Source organism: Ascaphus truei, chromosome 19 (assembly GCF_040206685.1).
Source record: "Ascaphus truei isolate aAscTru1 chromosome 19, aAscTru1.hap1, whole genome shotgun sequence".
Taxonomy (NCBI): Eukaryota; Metazoa; Chordata; class Amphibia; order Anura; family Ascaphidae; genus Ascaphus; species Ascaphus truei.
In genome coordinates, this window is record NC_134501.1 from 40,810,708 (window position 1) to 40,825,494 (window position 14,787).

Consider the following 14,787-nt stretch of genomic DNA (forward strand, 5'->3'; position numbering starts at 1 on the left):
GGACAGGCCATGGACACTGTTGGGCCTCAATCACCGTCCGTAACTTCCCATGTCCTGCCCCATGCTACCCCTGTGTAGGACAGTACCCCAACCACCTCCATTACACCTGACCGAGTTTGGAGTGATAGTTCTGCCCCTGTGGTCCCTTAATATGCTTTATCTCATTATAGAAGTTACAGGGAAGATTTCAATGGGCGGTTGCTTAGGAAGATTGCCCAAAATATTATAAGTAGTTCCCCATACTCTCCTTGTTGGGAGAGTTAGCATTCAATTAGTAATCATCGCTATAATCAGTGGATTATTTGGGGTTCTGTTCTGAACATGATGGTTATGTGAACCCTCTTATACCCTCTATGCTGATAATCTATTATTATTTTGCAGGGTCCTGAGTGATGGATGGTGCAACAAATTTGTTCAGTGAGGCCATGGAACATGGAACATCACTGGACCAGATTGCCTCTCTGCCTCCTGTCATGCAAGTCCTAATAGCTACAGGCTGTGGCAAGCAATCCTGTGGGTATTTGACCCCCCCTCATTCTGACTCCCTGAGTGACTGAAGTGGTAGTGTCATAGGAATCTGTGTGCAGCCTATCATGGTGCGGATCCTGTGCCCTCCCCTTCTGGTGCCTCAGGGAGGAAGTGCAAATTTGTAGTGAGTGCTGATCCAACACTCCTAGGGAGTGGAGGTGTGTCGCCGGTCCTCTCCCGGCTGGCAGAGGGACAGGTCCGTCAGCTCCTCATGGGCTGACTGGCCAGGAAAGATCAAGAGGCCTCAATTAACAGGGAACCATCACCATCCAGAGGCCTGGGATCCTCTAATCATCATGTATCCGCTGTGTATAAAAATTGCAGTGACTGCAACAGCCAAATAAACCCTTTTGCTTTGATATACACCTGCCTGGGTGTTCAGTTCATTTTGGGCAATTGGGGAAAGAACTGTGCTTTGGTGGGGCTGACTTTGGACATCCTGGCGCCACAGAAGCAGGAGGCGCTGACACCCTGAGGAACATCAGATCATCAAAAACCTGTCCTGGTCTCCATCCCATCGCCGACAGCTCAGCTCTCCTGGACCCTCACAGGTATGCCGCACCACAACACCTTGTAACTAAAGCAGTGTCTCCCAGAGGGTGGGGGTACATGTGTTACATAAGATCCCACAGTTTAGCCATAAAAAAGCAGCAGTGGCACTCTCTGCGTAAAGAAAAATAAAATCACTGCGAAAATCTCAACACGCGTGTTCCAGGATCACCAGTAAAATCAGGGTATGTTAAATATTAATATGAAATTCTTACTATGTGAATATTAATGGGATATGTAATTTGTTTGCTACTAATGTTCTATTCTTAGTAACAAAATAGTAATTTTAGTAATAATAATGTTGATTTATTACTATGTATTAAAGTAACAATACTAATTATAGTTGATTGTTATTACTACATTATTGTTACTATATTTATAATAGTATTACTATATTATATATTTTTTTAGAAATGTTATTAATATATTTTTTTTGCAGCAGTAATACTGACGGTATTAATACTATGTTTATATTATTATTTATAAATTATTAATATTTTTTATTACTGCAGTATTAATACTATGCTTATAATATTTATAAATGTTACTATATTATTACGATTAATATCACTGTATTACTATTGTATTATTACTGTTATTTTTATTATGACTATTATTACTGTAGAATATCAATATTACTATAGTACTGATACCAACCACTGGTCTTCCCCTATAATCACTGGGGTTATAAAGTGAGCCAATCAGAAGCCGAGCTGTTCTTGGAGCCAGCCAATTGAAACATGAGGTTTGATGGAGCATGAACCAATGAAGAACCCGAGCAGAGCAAGCTCCGCCCAGCTGACAGCTCGCGTCCCTTCAATACGCACAACAGGGGGCGGGGCTACGTACGCGGCGCAGCGATACGCACAGTGCGCAGTCACTCTGCCCGGTTACCATGGGGACAGGGTGACAGGTGACGTAGCCGTGGCTGTGAATACGCAGCTCCGCGCAGTCAGGCGGAGGGGAGCACTGCGCAGAGTGTGCGCTACCGGGGAGCCTGATTCCCCCGTGGGAGGCATGATACAGGAGGAGGCGGAGGAGGCCGGGGGGCAGCGCCTGCGCCGCCGCTATGAGGAGCTCTGCGGCGGCCTCAATATGGACGAGAAGAGCGGGGAGGAGGCCTGGGAGAGCCACGGGAGCGTGCGGCGGCGCTACACACTGGAGGTGAGGAGGGGGAGGAGGGTCTGTCGGACTGTCACTCTGTCACGATCACTCTACTCTGTCACTATCACTCTGCCCTGTCACACTGTCACGTCACTGTCACGATCACTCTACTCTGCCCTGTCACGATCACTCTACTCTGTCACTCTGTCACTGTAACTCTGCCCCTGCCTCTGCCCTGCCCTGTCACTGTCACGATCACTCTACTCTGCCCTGTCACAGTCACGATCACTCTGTCACTATCACTCTGTCACTCTGTCACTCTGCCCCGTCACTGTCACTCTACTGTCACGATCACTCTACTCTGCCCTGTCATGATCACTCTATCACTGTAACTCTGCCCTGTCACTCTGCCCTGTCACTCTGCCCTGTCACTCTGTCACTGTCACTCTGCACTGTCACGATCACTCTACTCTGTCACTGTCACGATCACTCTGTCACTCTGCCCCGTCACTGTCACTCTACTGTCACTCTACTGTCACGATCACTCTACTCTGCCCTGTCATGATCACTCTACTCTGCCCTGTCACTGTCACTCTGCCCTGTCACTCTGTCACTGTCACTCTGCCCTGTCACTCTGCCCTGTCACGATCACTCTACTCTGCCCTGTCACAACACTCTACTCTGCCCTGTCACTCTACTGTCACGTTCACTCTACTCTGCCCTGTCACTCTGCTTCGTCACTGTCACACTGTCACTATCACTCTACTCTGCCCTGTCACTCTGCCACTGTCACTCTGCCCCGTCACAGTCACACTGTCACGATCACTCTACTCTGCCCTGTCACTCTACTCTGTCACGATCACTCTACTCTGCCCTGTCATGATCACTCTGTCACTGTAACTCTGCCCTGTCACTCTGCCCTGTCACTCTGTCACTGTCACTCTACTCTGTCACGATCACTCTGTCACTCTGCCCCGTCACTGTCACTCTACTGTCACGATCACTCTACTCTGCCCTGTCATGATCACTCTACTCTGTCACTCTGTCACTGTCACTCTGCCCTGTCACTCTACTGTCACGTTCACTCTACTCTGCCCTGTCACTCTGCCCTGTCACTCTGCTTCGTCACTGTCACACTGTCACTATCACTCTACTCTGCCCTGTCACTCTGCCACTGTCACTCTGCCACTGTCACTCTGCCACTGTCACTCTGCCACTGTCACTCTGCCACTGTCACTATCACTCTGCACTGTCACGATCACTCTATTCTGTCACTGTCACGATCACTCTATTCTGTCACTGTCACGATCACTCTACTCTGCCCTGTCACTTTGTCACGGTCACTCTGTCACGGTCACTCTGTCCCGTCACTGTCACTCTACTGTCACGATCACTCTTCTCTGTCCTGTCACTATGCCCCGTCACTGTCACACTGTCATGATCACTCTACTTTGCCCTGTCACTCTACTCTGTCACTGTCACGATCACTGTCACACTGTCACTCTGCACTGTCACTCTGCCCCGTCATTGTCATGATCACTCTACTCTGTCACTCTGCCCCGTCACTGTCACATTGTCACGATCACTCTACTCTGCCCTGTCACTATCACTCTACTCTGTCACTCTGCCCTGTCACTCTGTCACTGTCACTCTGCACTGTCACGATCACTCTACTCTGCCCTGTCATGATCACTCTGCCCTGTCACTCTGCCCTGTCACTCTGTCACTATCACTCTGCACTGTCACGATCACTCTATTCTGTCACTGTCACGATCACTCTACTCTGTCCTGTCACTCTGCCCCGTCACTGTCACACTGTCACGATCACTCTACTCTGCCCTGTCACTCTACTCTGTCACTGTCACGGTCACTCTGCACTGTCACGATCACTCTACTCTGCCCTGTAACAGTCACGATCACTCTGTCACTATCACTCTGTCACTCTGTCACTCTGCCCCGTCACTGTCACTCTTCTGTCACGATCACTCTACTCTGCCCTGTCATGATCACTCTGTCACTGTAACTCTGCCCTGTCACTCTGTCACTGTCACTCTGCACTGTCACGATCACTCTACTCTGTCACTGTCACGATCACTCTGTTACTCTGCCCCGTCACTGTCACTCTACTGTCACGATCACTCTACTCTGCCCTGTCATGATCACTCTACTCTGTCACTCTGTCACTGTCACTCTGCCCTGTCACGATCACTCTGTCACTCTGCCCCGTCACAGTCACTCTACTGTCACTCTACTGACACGATAACTGCATTCTGCCCTGTCACTCTGCCCAGTCACTGTCACACTGTCACGATCACTCTACTCTGCCCTGTCACTCTACTCTGTCACTGTCACGATCACTCTACTCTGCCCTGTCACTTTGTCACGGTCACTCTGTCCCGTCACTGTCGCTCTACTGTCACGATCACTCTTCTCTGTCCTGTCACTCTGCCCCGTCACTGTCACACTGTCACGATCACTCTACTCTGTCCTGTCACTCTACTCTGTCACTATCACTCTGTCACACTGTCACTCTGTCACTGTAACTCTGCCCCGTCACTGTCACTCTACTCTCACGATCACTCTACACTGTCCTGTCACTCTGCCCTGTCACTCTGCCCCGTCACTGTCACATTGTCATGATCACTCTACTCTGTCACTGTCACGATCACTCTGCCCTGTCACTTTACTCTGTCACTGTCACTCTGCCCCGTCACTGTCACACTGTCACGATCACTCTACTCTGCCCTGTCACTATCACTCTACTCTGTCACTGTCACGATCACTCTGCCCTGTCACTCTGCCCCGTCCCTGTCACTCTGCCCCGCCCCTGTCACTCTGCCCCGTCCCTGTCACTCTGCCCCGTCCCTGTCACTCTGCCCCTGTCACTCTGCCCCTGTCACTCTGCCCCTGTCACTCTGCCCCTGTCACTCTGCCCCGTCACTGTCACACTGTCACGATCACTCTACTCTGCCCTGTCACTATCACTCTACTCTGTCACTGTCACGATAACTCTGCCCTGTCACTCTGCCCCGTCCCTGTCACTCTGCCCCGTCATGTCACTCTGCCCCGTCATGTCACTCTGCCCCGTCCCTGTCACTCTGCCCCGTCCCTGTCACTCTGCCCCTGTCACTCTGCCCCTGTCACTCTGCCCCTGTCACTCTGCCCCTGTCACTCTGCCCCTGTCACTCTGCCCCTGTCTCTCTGCCCTGTCGCTGTCGCTCTGCCCTGTCGCTGTCGCTCTGCCCTGTCGCTCTGCCCTGTTGCTGTCGCTCTGCCCTGTCGCTCTGCCCTGTCGCTCTGCCCTGTCGCTCTGCCCTGTCGCTCTGCCCTGTCGCTCTGCCCTGTCGCTCTGCCCTGTCGCTCTGCCCTGTCACTCTGCCTTGTCACTCTGCCTTGTCACTCTGCCTTGTCACTCTGCCCCATCACTGTCACCTGTCACTCTGCCCCATCACTGTCACCTGTCACTCTGCCCCATCACTGTCACCTGTCACTCTGCCCCATCACTGTCACCTGTCACTGTCTCTCTTTCCCCCCGTCGCTGTTGCTCCCTCTCCCCCCCACCGTCGCTGTCGCTCTCTCTCCCCCCCACCGTCGCTGTCGCTCTCTCTCCCCCCCACCGTCGCTGTCGCTCTCTCTCCCCCCCGCCGTCGCTCTCTCTCCCCCCCGCCGTCGCTCTCTCTCCCCCCCGCCGTCGCTCTCTCTCCCCCCCGCCGTCGCTCTCTCTCCCCCCCGCCGTCGCTCTCTCTCCCCCCCGCCGTCGCTCTCCCCCCCGCCGTCGCTCTCCCCCCCCCCCCGTCGCTCTCTCCCCCCCCCCCCGCTCTCTCCCCCCCCCACCGTCGCTCTCTCCCCCCCCCACCGTCGCTCTCTCTCCCCCCCACCGTCGCTGTCGCTCTCTCTCCCCCCCACCGTCGCTGTCGCGCTCTCTCCCCCCCACCGTCGCTGTCGCGCTCTCTCCCCCCCACCGTCGCTGTCGCGCTCTCTCCCCCCCACCGTCGCTGTCGCTCTCTCTCCCCCCCACCGTCGCTGTCGCTCTCTCTCCCCCCCCACCGTCGCTCTCTCTCCCCCCCACCGTCGCTGTCGCTCTCTCTCCCCCCCACCGTCGCTGTCGCTCTCTCTCCCCCCCCACCGTCGCTGTCGCTCTCTCTCCCCCCCACCGTCGCTATCGCTCTCTCTCCCCCCCACCGTCGCTGTCGCTCTCTCTCCCCCCCACCGTCGCTGTCGCTCTCTCTCCCCCCCACCGTCGCTGTCGCTCTCTCTCCCCCCCACCGTCGCTGTCGCTTTCTCTCCCCCCCACCGTCGCTCTCTCTCCCCCCCACCGTCGCTCTCTCTCCCCCCCACCGTCGCTGTCGCTCTCTCTCCCCCCCACCGTCGCTGTCGCTCTCTCTCCCCCCCACCGTCGCTGTCGCTCTCTCTCCCCCCCACCGTCGCTGTCGCTCTCTCTCCCCCCCACCGTCGCTGTCGCTCTCTCTCCCCCCCCACCGTCGCTCTCTCTCCCCCCCACCGTCGCTGTCGCTCTCTCTCCCCCCCACCGTCGCTGTCGCTCTCTCTCCCCCCCCACCGTCGCTGTCGCTCTCTCTCCCCCCCACCGTCGCTATCGCTCTCTCTCCCCCCCACCGTCGCTGTCGCTCTCTCTCCCCCCCACCGTCACTCTCCCCCCCACCGTCGCTCTCTCTCCCCCTCACCGTCGCTCTCTCTCCCCCTCACCGTCGCTCTCTCTCCCCACCACCGTCGCTCTCTCTCCCCCCCACCGTCGCTCTCTCTCCCCCCCACCGTCGCTCTCTCTCCCCCCCACCGTCGCTGTCGCTCTCTCTCCCCCCCACCGTCGCTGTCGCTCTCTCTCCCCCCCACCGTCGCTGTCGCTCTCTCTCCCCCCACCGTCGCTGTCGCTCTCTCTCCCCCCCACCGTCGCTGTCGCTCTCTCTCCCCCCCACCGTCGCTGTCGCTCTCTCTCCCCCCCACCGTCGCTGTCGCTCTCTCTCCCCCCCACCGTCGCTCTCTCTCCCCCCCACCGTCGCTGTCGCTCTCTCTCCCCCCCACCGTCGTGCTCTCTCCCCCCCACCGTCGCTGTCGCTCTCTCTCCCCCCCACCGTCGCTGTCGCTCTCTCTTCCCCCCACCGTCGCTGTCGCTCTCTCCCCCCCACCGTCGCTGTCGCTCTCTCTCCCCCCCACCGTCGCTGTCGCTCTCTCTCCCCCCCACCGTCGCTGTCGCTCTCTCTCCCCCCCACCGTCGCTGTCGCTCTCTCTCCCCCCCACCGTCGCTGTCGCTCTCTCTTCCCCCCCGTCGCTGTCGCTCTCTCTTCCGATCCCCCCCGCCGTTGCTCTCTCTCCCCCCCACCGTCGCTCTCTCTCCCCCCCACCGTCGCTGTCGCGCTCTCTCTCCCCCCCACTGTCGCTGTCACTCTCTCTCCCCCCCACCGTCGCTGTCGCTCTCTCCCCCCCACCGTCGCTGTCGCTCTCTCTTCCGCTCCCCCCCGCCGTTGCTCTCTCTCCCCCCCACCGTCGCTGTCGCTCTCTCTCCCCCCCACCGTCGCTGTCGCTCTCTCTCCCCCCCACCGTCGCTGTCGCTCTCTCTCCCCCCCACGGTCGCTGTCGCTCTCTCTTCCCCCCACCGTCGCTGTCGCTCTCTCTCCCCCCCACCGTCGCTGTCGCTCTCTCTCCCCCCCACCGTCGCTGTCGCTCTCTCTTCCCCCCACCGTCGCTGTCGCTCTCTCCCCACCACCGTCGCTGTCGCGCTCTCCCACCCACCGTCGCTGTCGCTCTCTCTCCCCCCCACCGTCGCTGTCGCTCTCTCTCCCCCCCACCGTCGCTGTCTCTCTCTCCCCCCCACTGTCGCTCTCTCTTCCCCCCCGTCGCTGTCGCTCTCTCTTCCGATCCCCCCCGCCGTTGCTCTCTCTCCCCCCCCACCGTCGCTGTCGCTCTCTCTCCCCCCCACCGTCGCTGTCGCTCTCTCTCCCCCCCACCGTTGCTGTCGCGCTCTCTGTCCCCCCCACCGTCGCTGTCGCTCTCTCTCCCCCCCACCGTCGCTGTCGCTCTCTCTTCCCCCCACCGTCGCTGTCGCTCTCTCCCCCCCACCGTCGCTGTCGCTCTCTCTCCCCCCCACCGTCGCTGTCGCTCTCTCTCCCCCCCACCGTCGCTGTCGCTCTCTCTCCCCCCCACCGTCGCTGTCGCTCTCTCTCCCCCCCACCGTCGCTGTCGCTCTCTCTCCCCCCCACCGTCGCTGTCGCTCTCTCTCCCCCCCACCGTCGCTGTCGCTCTCTCTCCCCCCCCACCGTCGCTCTCTCTCCCCCCCACCGTCGCTGTCGCTCTCTCTCCCCCCCACCGTCGCTGTCGCTCTCTCTCCCCCCCCACCGTCGCTGTCGCTCTCTCTCCCCCCCACCGTCGCTATCGCTCTCTCTCCCCCCCACCGTCGCTGTCGCTCTCTCTCCCCCCCACCGTCACTCTCCCCCCCACCGTCGCTCTCTCTCCCCCTCACCGTCGCTCTCTCTCCCCCTCACCGTCGCTCTCTCTCCCCACCACCGTCGCTCTCTCTCCCCCCCACCGTCGCTCTCTCTCCCCCCCACCGTCGCTCTCTCTCCCCCCCACCGTCGCTGTCGCTCTCTCTCCCCCCCACCGTCGCTGTCGCTCTCTCTCCCCCCCACCGTCGCTGTCGCTCTCTCTCCCCCCACCGTCGCTGTCGCTCTCTCTCCCCCCCACCGTCGCTGTCGCTCTCCCCCCCCACCGTCGCTGTCGCTCTCTCTCCCCCCCACCGTCGCTGTCGCTCTCTCTCCCCCCCACCGTCGCTCTCTCTCCCCCCCACCGTCGCTGTCGCTCTCTCTCCCCCCCACCGTCGTGCTCTCTCCCCCCCACCGTCGCTGTCGCTCTCTCTCCCCCCCACCGTCGCTGTCGCTCTCTCTTCCCCCCACCGTCGCTGTCGCTCTCTCCCCCCCACCGTCGCTGTCGCTCTCTCTCCCCCCCACCGTCGCTGTCGCTCTCTCTCCCCCCCACCGTCGCTGTCGCTCTCTCTCCCCCCCACCGTCGCTGTCGCTCTCTCTCCCCCCCACCGTCGCTGTCGCTCTCTCTTCCCCCCCGTCGCTGTCGCTCTCTCTTCCGATCCCCCCCGCCGTTGCTCTCTCTCCCCCCCACCGTCGCTCTCTCTCCCCCCCACCGTCGCTGTCGCGCTCTCTCTCCCCCCCACTGTCGCTGTCACTCTCTCTCCCCCCCACCGTCGCTGTCGCTCTCTCCCCCCCACCGTCGCTGTCGCTCTCTCTTCCGCTCCCCCCCGCCGTTGCTCTCTCTCCCCCCCACCGTCGCTGTCGCTCTCTCTCCCCCCCACCGTCGCTGTCGCTCTCTCTCCCCCCCACCGTCGCTGTCGCTCTCTCTCCCCCCCACGGTCGCTGTCGCTCTCTCTTCCCCCCACCGTCGCTGTCGCTCTCTCTCCCCCCCACCGTCGCTGTCGCTCTCTCTCCCCCCCACCGTCGCTGTCGCTCTCTCTTCCCCCCACCGTCGCTGTCGCTCTCTCCCCACCACCGTCGCTGTCGCGCTCTCCCACCCACCGTCGCTGTCGCTCTCTCTCCCCCCCACCGTCGCTGTCGCTCTCTCTCCCCCCCACCGTCGCTGTCTCTCTCTCCCCCCCACTGTCGCTCTCTCTTCCCCCCCGTCGCTGTCGCTCTCTCTTCCGATCCCCCCCGCCGTTGCTCTCTCTCCCCCCCCACCGTCGCTGTCGCTCTCTCTCCCCCCCACCGTCGCTGTCGCTCTCTCTCCCCCCCACCGTTGCTGTCGCGCTCTCTGTCCCCCCCACCGTCGCTGTCGCTCTCTGTCCCCCCCACCGTCGCTGTCGCTCTCTCCCCCCCACCGTCGCTGTCGCTCTCTCTCCCCCCCATCGTCGCTATCGCTCTCTCCCCCCCACTGTCGCTGTCGCTCTCTCTCCCCCCACCGTCGCTGTCGCTCTTCCCCCCACCGTCGCTGTCGCTCTCTCTCCCCCCCACTGTCGCTGTCGCTGTTGCTCTCTCTCCCCCCTACCGTCGCTGTCGCTCTCTCTCCCCCCCACCGTCGCTGTTGCTCTCTTTCCCCCCCACTGTCGCTGTCGCCCTCTCTCCCCCACCACCGTCGCTGTCGCTCTCTTCCCCCCACCGTCGCTCTTTCTCCCCCCCCCACCGTCGCTCTCTCTACCCCCACCGTCGCTGTCGCTCTCTCTTCCCCCCCCCACCATCGCTGTCGCTCTCTCCCACCCCTCCCCCCGTCACTGTCGCTCCCCCCCCCTCGTCCAGACGCTCTCCCCCCCCTCCCTTCTCCCCCCCTCCCTTCTCCCCCCCTCCCTTCTCCCCCCCTCCCTTCTCCCCCCCTCCCTTCTCCCCCCCTCCGTCACTGTCCGGTGGGGGGGTGTTGTGTTCCCCTTACCTAACAACATTAATTTCTACTAAAACCTAGAGAAACAGACAGTGGTAGAAGTGTTTGTGATCAGCGCATATATAGTCCAAGATGAAGATATAAAAACAACGTAAATATGTCTCTCACTCTTTAAAAAGAAGTGTCAGTAAAACACACTGTTGGGGAAGTGACAATAAATATATAAGTATAAAATCCTCACACGGCCGTGTGTTAGTTAATTCACATCAAAGAGATCTTTGTGGTCAGAGATTTAGACCTTCCTCCTATTCAATCCACCAATTGGATGGGACGCTCTGGGGGTGAGTGACTGACGTCTCTCCCGTAGTCCCAATAAGGAAACAGGCAAATCCGCAGTCAGTCATGTACAATTCATTAATAGCGTAACGAATGAAAGACTCACACATAAAAATGCACTGCTCAGTTCCGGGTGCCGCTTCGAGTCCTCCGTTTGCGGTGTATCCCTGCAGCCGCGTCCGACATCAGGACCGCTTGCAGAGGGCTCGCCTATGGTACGGAAGCAGACAGCGACCAAACTCCAAGCATGCATCGGCAGGGAACTACGCGTTTCGCGAAATCACTCGCACCTAGGGTGGTTATCCGCTGCTAATAAGGCAGCTAAAAGTGACCCTATATCAGGGGGCTCAACGCCAGTCCTCAAGCCCCCCCAACAGGTCAGGATTTCAGGATATCCCAGCTTCAGCACAGGTGGCTCAATCAGACTGAGCCTCTGATTGAGCTACTTGTGCTGAAGCAGGGACTGATTGTGCCACCTGTGCTGAAGCTGTGATATCCTGAAACCCCTGACCTGTTGGTGGCCCTTGAGGCCTGGAATTGGCCGCCCCGGCCCCCACTGCTGTTAGTTCCCTTTGCCCCTTCGGAGGGCCTGCGTTTGCAGTTATTGGAAGTAACAGGCTTAGCAGAGACTTCCTGGAAACCAAAGTGACGCTGATTTTCTGCCTCTGACCGTCCGCAGATACCTTTTTCACTGCAGGAGAGTCTGAATTAGTGACGGGGAGTGGGGGATCAATGTTGCGGACACGGTAGCTGTGTTGATGTATAAACAGGAGTACCAGGTGGCGTAAGATGAGGGGGGTTTGGGCAGAACAGCTGGCTACTTGGCACACAGGGTACGCTGTGTTTGATGCTCGGGTTTCATTGTTTGTTTGGTGTGGCGACGGGGCGGCGTTGGACACGGTTTCCATGGTGAGGGAGGGTAACTTTACGACTGTGACCTGGTTTTGAATTGTTGGGACTCTACTATTACCATATAAATGTGCTTGCTTTGGGCAATAACAAAAATGTTCCCACAGCGACGATAACAAGAACATTATCGTGATGTTTATCCCGATAATTGTGTGCTCAATAAAGAATAAAAACGACAACTGTTTGTTAATGAATTAGAAAAAAAAACAGTGTTTTTAGAATAAATATTCAAAATAAAACAAAATACCTTGTATGTATATCTTTATATAGTGTCATTAATGTACCCAGCGCTTCACAGCAGTAATACACATAACATAATGGGAATAAGCACTTCAGACAAAGTAAAATTAGGAAAAGAAGTCTCTGTCCCAAAGAGCTTACAATCTAATTCCATATTACAGTCTGTAGCTTATGATGAATGAAACGTGTTTTGTACATTAATGCCATTTTTATATATAACACCCTTTGCTGGCCCCTTGCTTCCGAACATCGAAGATGAGGGGTGGGATCAGGATCCCGGTAACAGGGATAACTCTGCCTTTTCTGAAGCTTGTGTGTCTTACAGTCACCAGCTGTCCCTAAAATGTCAATGACATTGAATATTAATATCCGATAATAAAAATGTTCAATATTGACTTCTGGGCATCTTGTTATTCCCACTATATATTAGGAACGGATCGGTATAATGCCCAAGTCGATCTGCGCTTGGGACCCATTTATTTAGCAGTGTGGAATGAGTAACCCGCCGATGCCCTTATTATGATCCCTAAATCAGACTGGGACTCTAGTTCTGGGTGGCGTTTGCTGTTCTTTCGGGGCGTTGGACGCACCCGAATGGAAGTGGAGGGGGCTGGAGGTTCATGTAGCTGGGGCCTGGATGCAGCCGCGTTCTCGCTCTGGTGCACAACGGCGTTCAGGAAGTCCAAGCGGTCAGGGCTAAAGTAGTGTGGCATTGACCCTTTTGCTGCTAGCTGGGCCTGTAACGCAGCTATGAAGGAGACTTCTTACTCACATAACAGCGTTGTCTGTTAGAAACCGTATAATTACCCGGTGATAACACAATATCGGTTTGAGTATCGGCACTTTTCATGGCTATAAAACCTTTTTCTTCACTGGTGAGTGAGGTTTCTGAAATCTCTAGAGCAGGCCTGCACAACTCGTAAAGCGAGAAGGGCCGAACTGCTCCAAGGAAAAAAAATTTGGGCCGCACGGGTAAAATCATCATCATCCTCATTCTCATCCTCATATCTCCCCCAGCACCCCTCATCATCATCCTCATATATCTCCCCCAGCACCCCTCATCATCATCCTCATATATCTCCCCCAGCACCCCTCATCATCATCCTCATATATCTCCCCCAGCACCCCTCATCATCATCCTCATATATCTCCCCCAGCACCCCTCATCCTCCTCCTCATATATCTCCCCCAGCACCTCTCACTATCAACCTTTGCGATACTTCCCATCTATCTCTCATACCCCCATCTCTCCCCCTCACATCACTCTCCCCCCTGCACCTCACATCACTCTCCCCCCTGCACCTCACATCACTCTCCCCCTGCACCTCACATCACTCTCCCCCCCTGCACCTCACATCACTCCCCCCCTGGACCTCACATCACTCCCCCCCTGCACCTCACATCACTCTCCCCCCCCTGCACCTCACATCACCCTCCCCCTGCACCTCACATCACTCTCCCCCCTGCACCTTACATCACTCTCCCCCCCTGCATCTCACATCACTCTCCCCCCCTGCACCTCACATCACTCTCCCCCCTGCACCTCACATCACTCTCCCCCCTGCACCTCACATCACTCTCCCCCCTGAACCTCACATCACTCTCCCCCCTGCACCTCACATCACTCTCCCTCCCTGCACCTCACATCACTCTCCCCCCCTGCACCTCACATCATTCTCCCCCCTTGCACCTCCAATCACCATCCCCTGCACCTCCAATCACCCCCCCCTGCACCTCCAATCACCCCCCTGCACCTCCAATCACCCCCCTGCACCTCCAATCACCCCCCTACACCTCCAATGACCCTCCCCAGCACCTCCAATCACCCCCTCTACACCTCCAATGACCCTCCCCTACACCTCCAATGACCCTCCCCTACACCTCCAATGACCCTCCCCTTCACCTCCAATCACCCCCCCCCTGTACCTCCAATCACCCCCCCCCTGCACCTCAAATCACCCTCCCCCTGTACTTCAAATCGCCCCCCCCTGCACTTCAAATCGTCCCCCCCCGCACTTCAAATCGCCCCTCCCCCTGCACTTCAAATCGCCCCCCCCCACTTCAAATCGCCCCCACCCCCGCACTTCAAATCGCCCCCCACCCGCACTTCTACCCCTGCACTTCAAATTGCCCCCCCCCCGCACTTCAAATCGCCCCCCCTGCACTTCTGCCCCTGCACTTCAAATCGCCCCTCCCCCTGCACTTCAAATCTCCCCCCCCCTGCACTTCAAATCTCTCCCCCCCCTGCACTTCAAATCGCCCCCCCTTGCACTTCAAATCGCCCCCCCTGCACTTCTACCCCTGCACTTCAAATCGCCCCCCCTGCACTTCAAAACGCCCCCCCTCCCGGCACTTCAAATCACATCATCTCGCCCCCCCCAACCCCCTTCCCTAACTTACCTTGCGGTGGAGGAGGTGGCGGCGGCAGAGCAGGCAGGATTGCATGCACGATCTAGAAAGCAGCAGGCAGGAAGTGCCTCAATGCTAGAGCGCGCTGCTTCCCAGCGAAGGGGAGAGCGGGCTCGCGGGGGGAGGGTGACAGCGGGCTCACGGGGGGGGGGCGCCGGCTCGCGGGGAGGTGCGGGAGAGCGGACTTGGGAGGGAGGGGGAGAGCAGAATGCCGCCTCGGGCCGCACAGTGAGTGCAGGAGGGCCGCATACGGTCCGCGGGCCGTGTGTTGTGCAGGCATGCTCTAGAGGCACCCAGAGGCTTTAAAGCAAGTGGGGGGAGGGAGGGTGTCCCATCGACGTGTGTGAGGGGGCTCCCATCGACGTGTTGTGTGTGAGGGGGCTCCCA

At 58.1% G+C, this 14,787-nt stretch overlaps 1 protein-coding gene across 6 annotated transcripts in view; it reads left to right on the plus strand.

Moving 5' to 3' along the window:
* The first annotated feature begins 1,927 nt into the window (after positions 1-1,927).
* Positions 1,928-14,787, plus strand: part of RBL2 (RB transcriptional corepressor like 2) — a 162,006-nt gene continuing 149,146 nt past the window's right edge. For all 6 annotated transcript variants that reach the window (XR_012789210.1, XR_012789211.1, XR_012789213.1 and 3 more), the window contains exon 1: positions 1,928-2,241. Coding sequence is in view for 2 of the 6 variants with exons in the window: in XM_075577157.1 (XP_075433272.1) it covers positions 2,095-2,241 (147 nt within the window). In the remaining 4 variants the exon portion in view is untranslated. The remainder of the gene's footprint in view (positions 2,242-14,787) is intronic.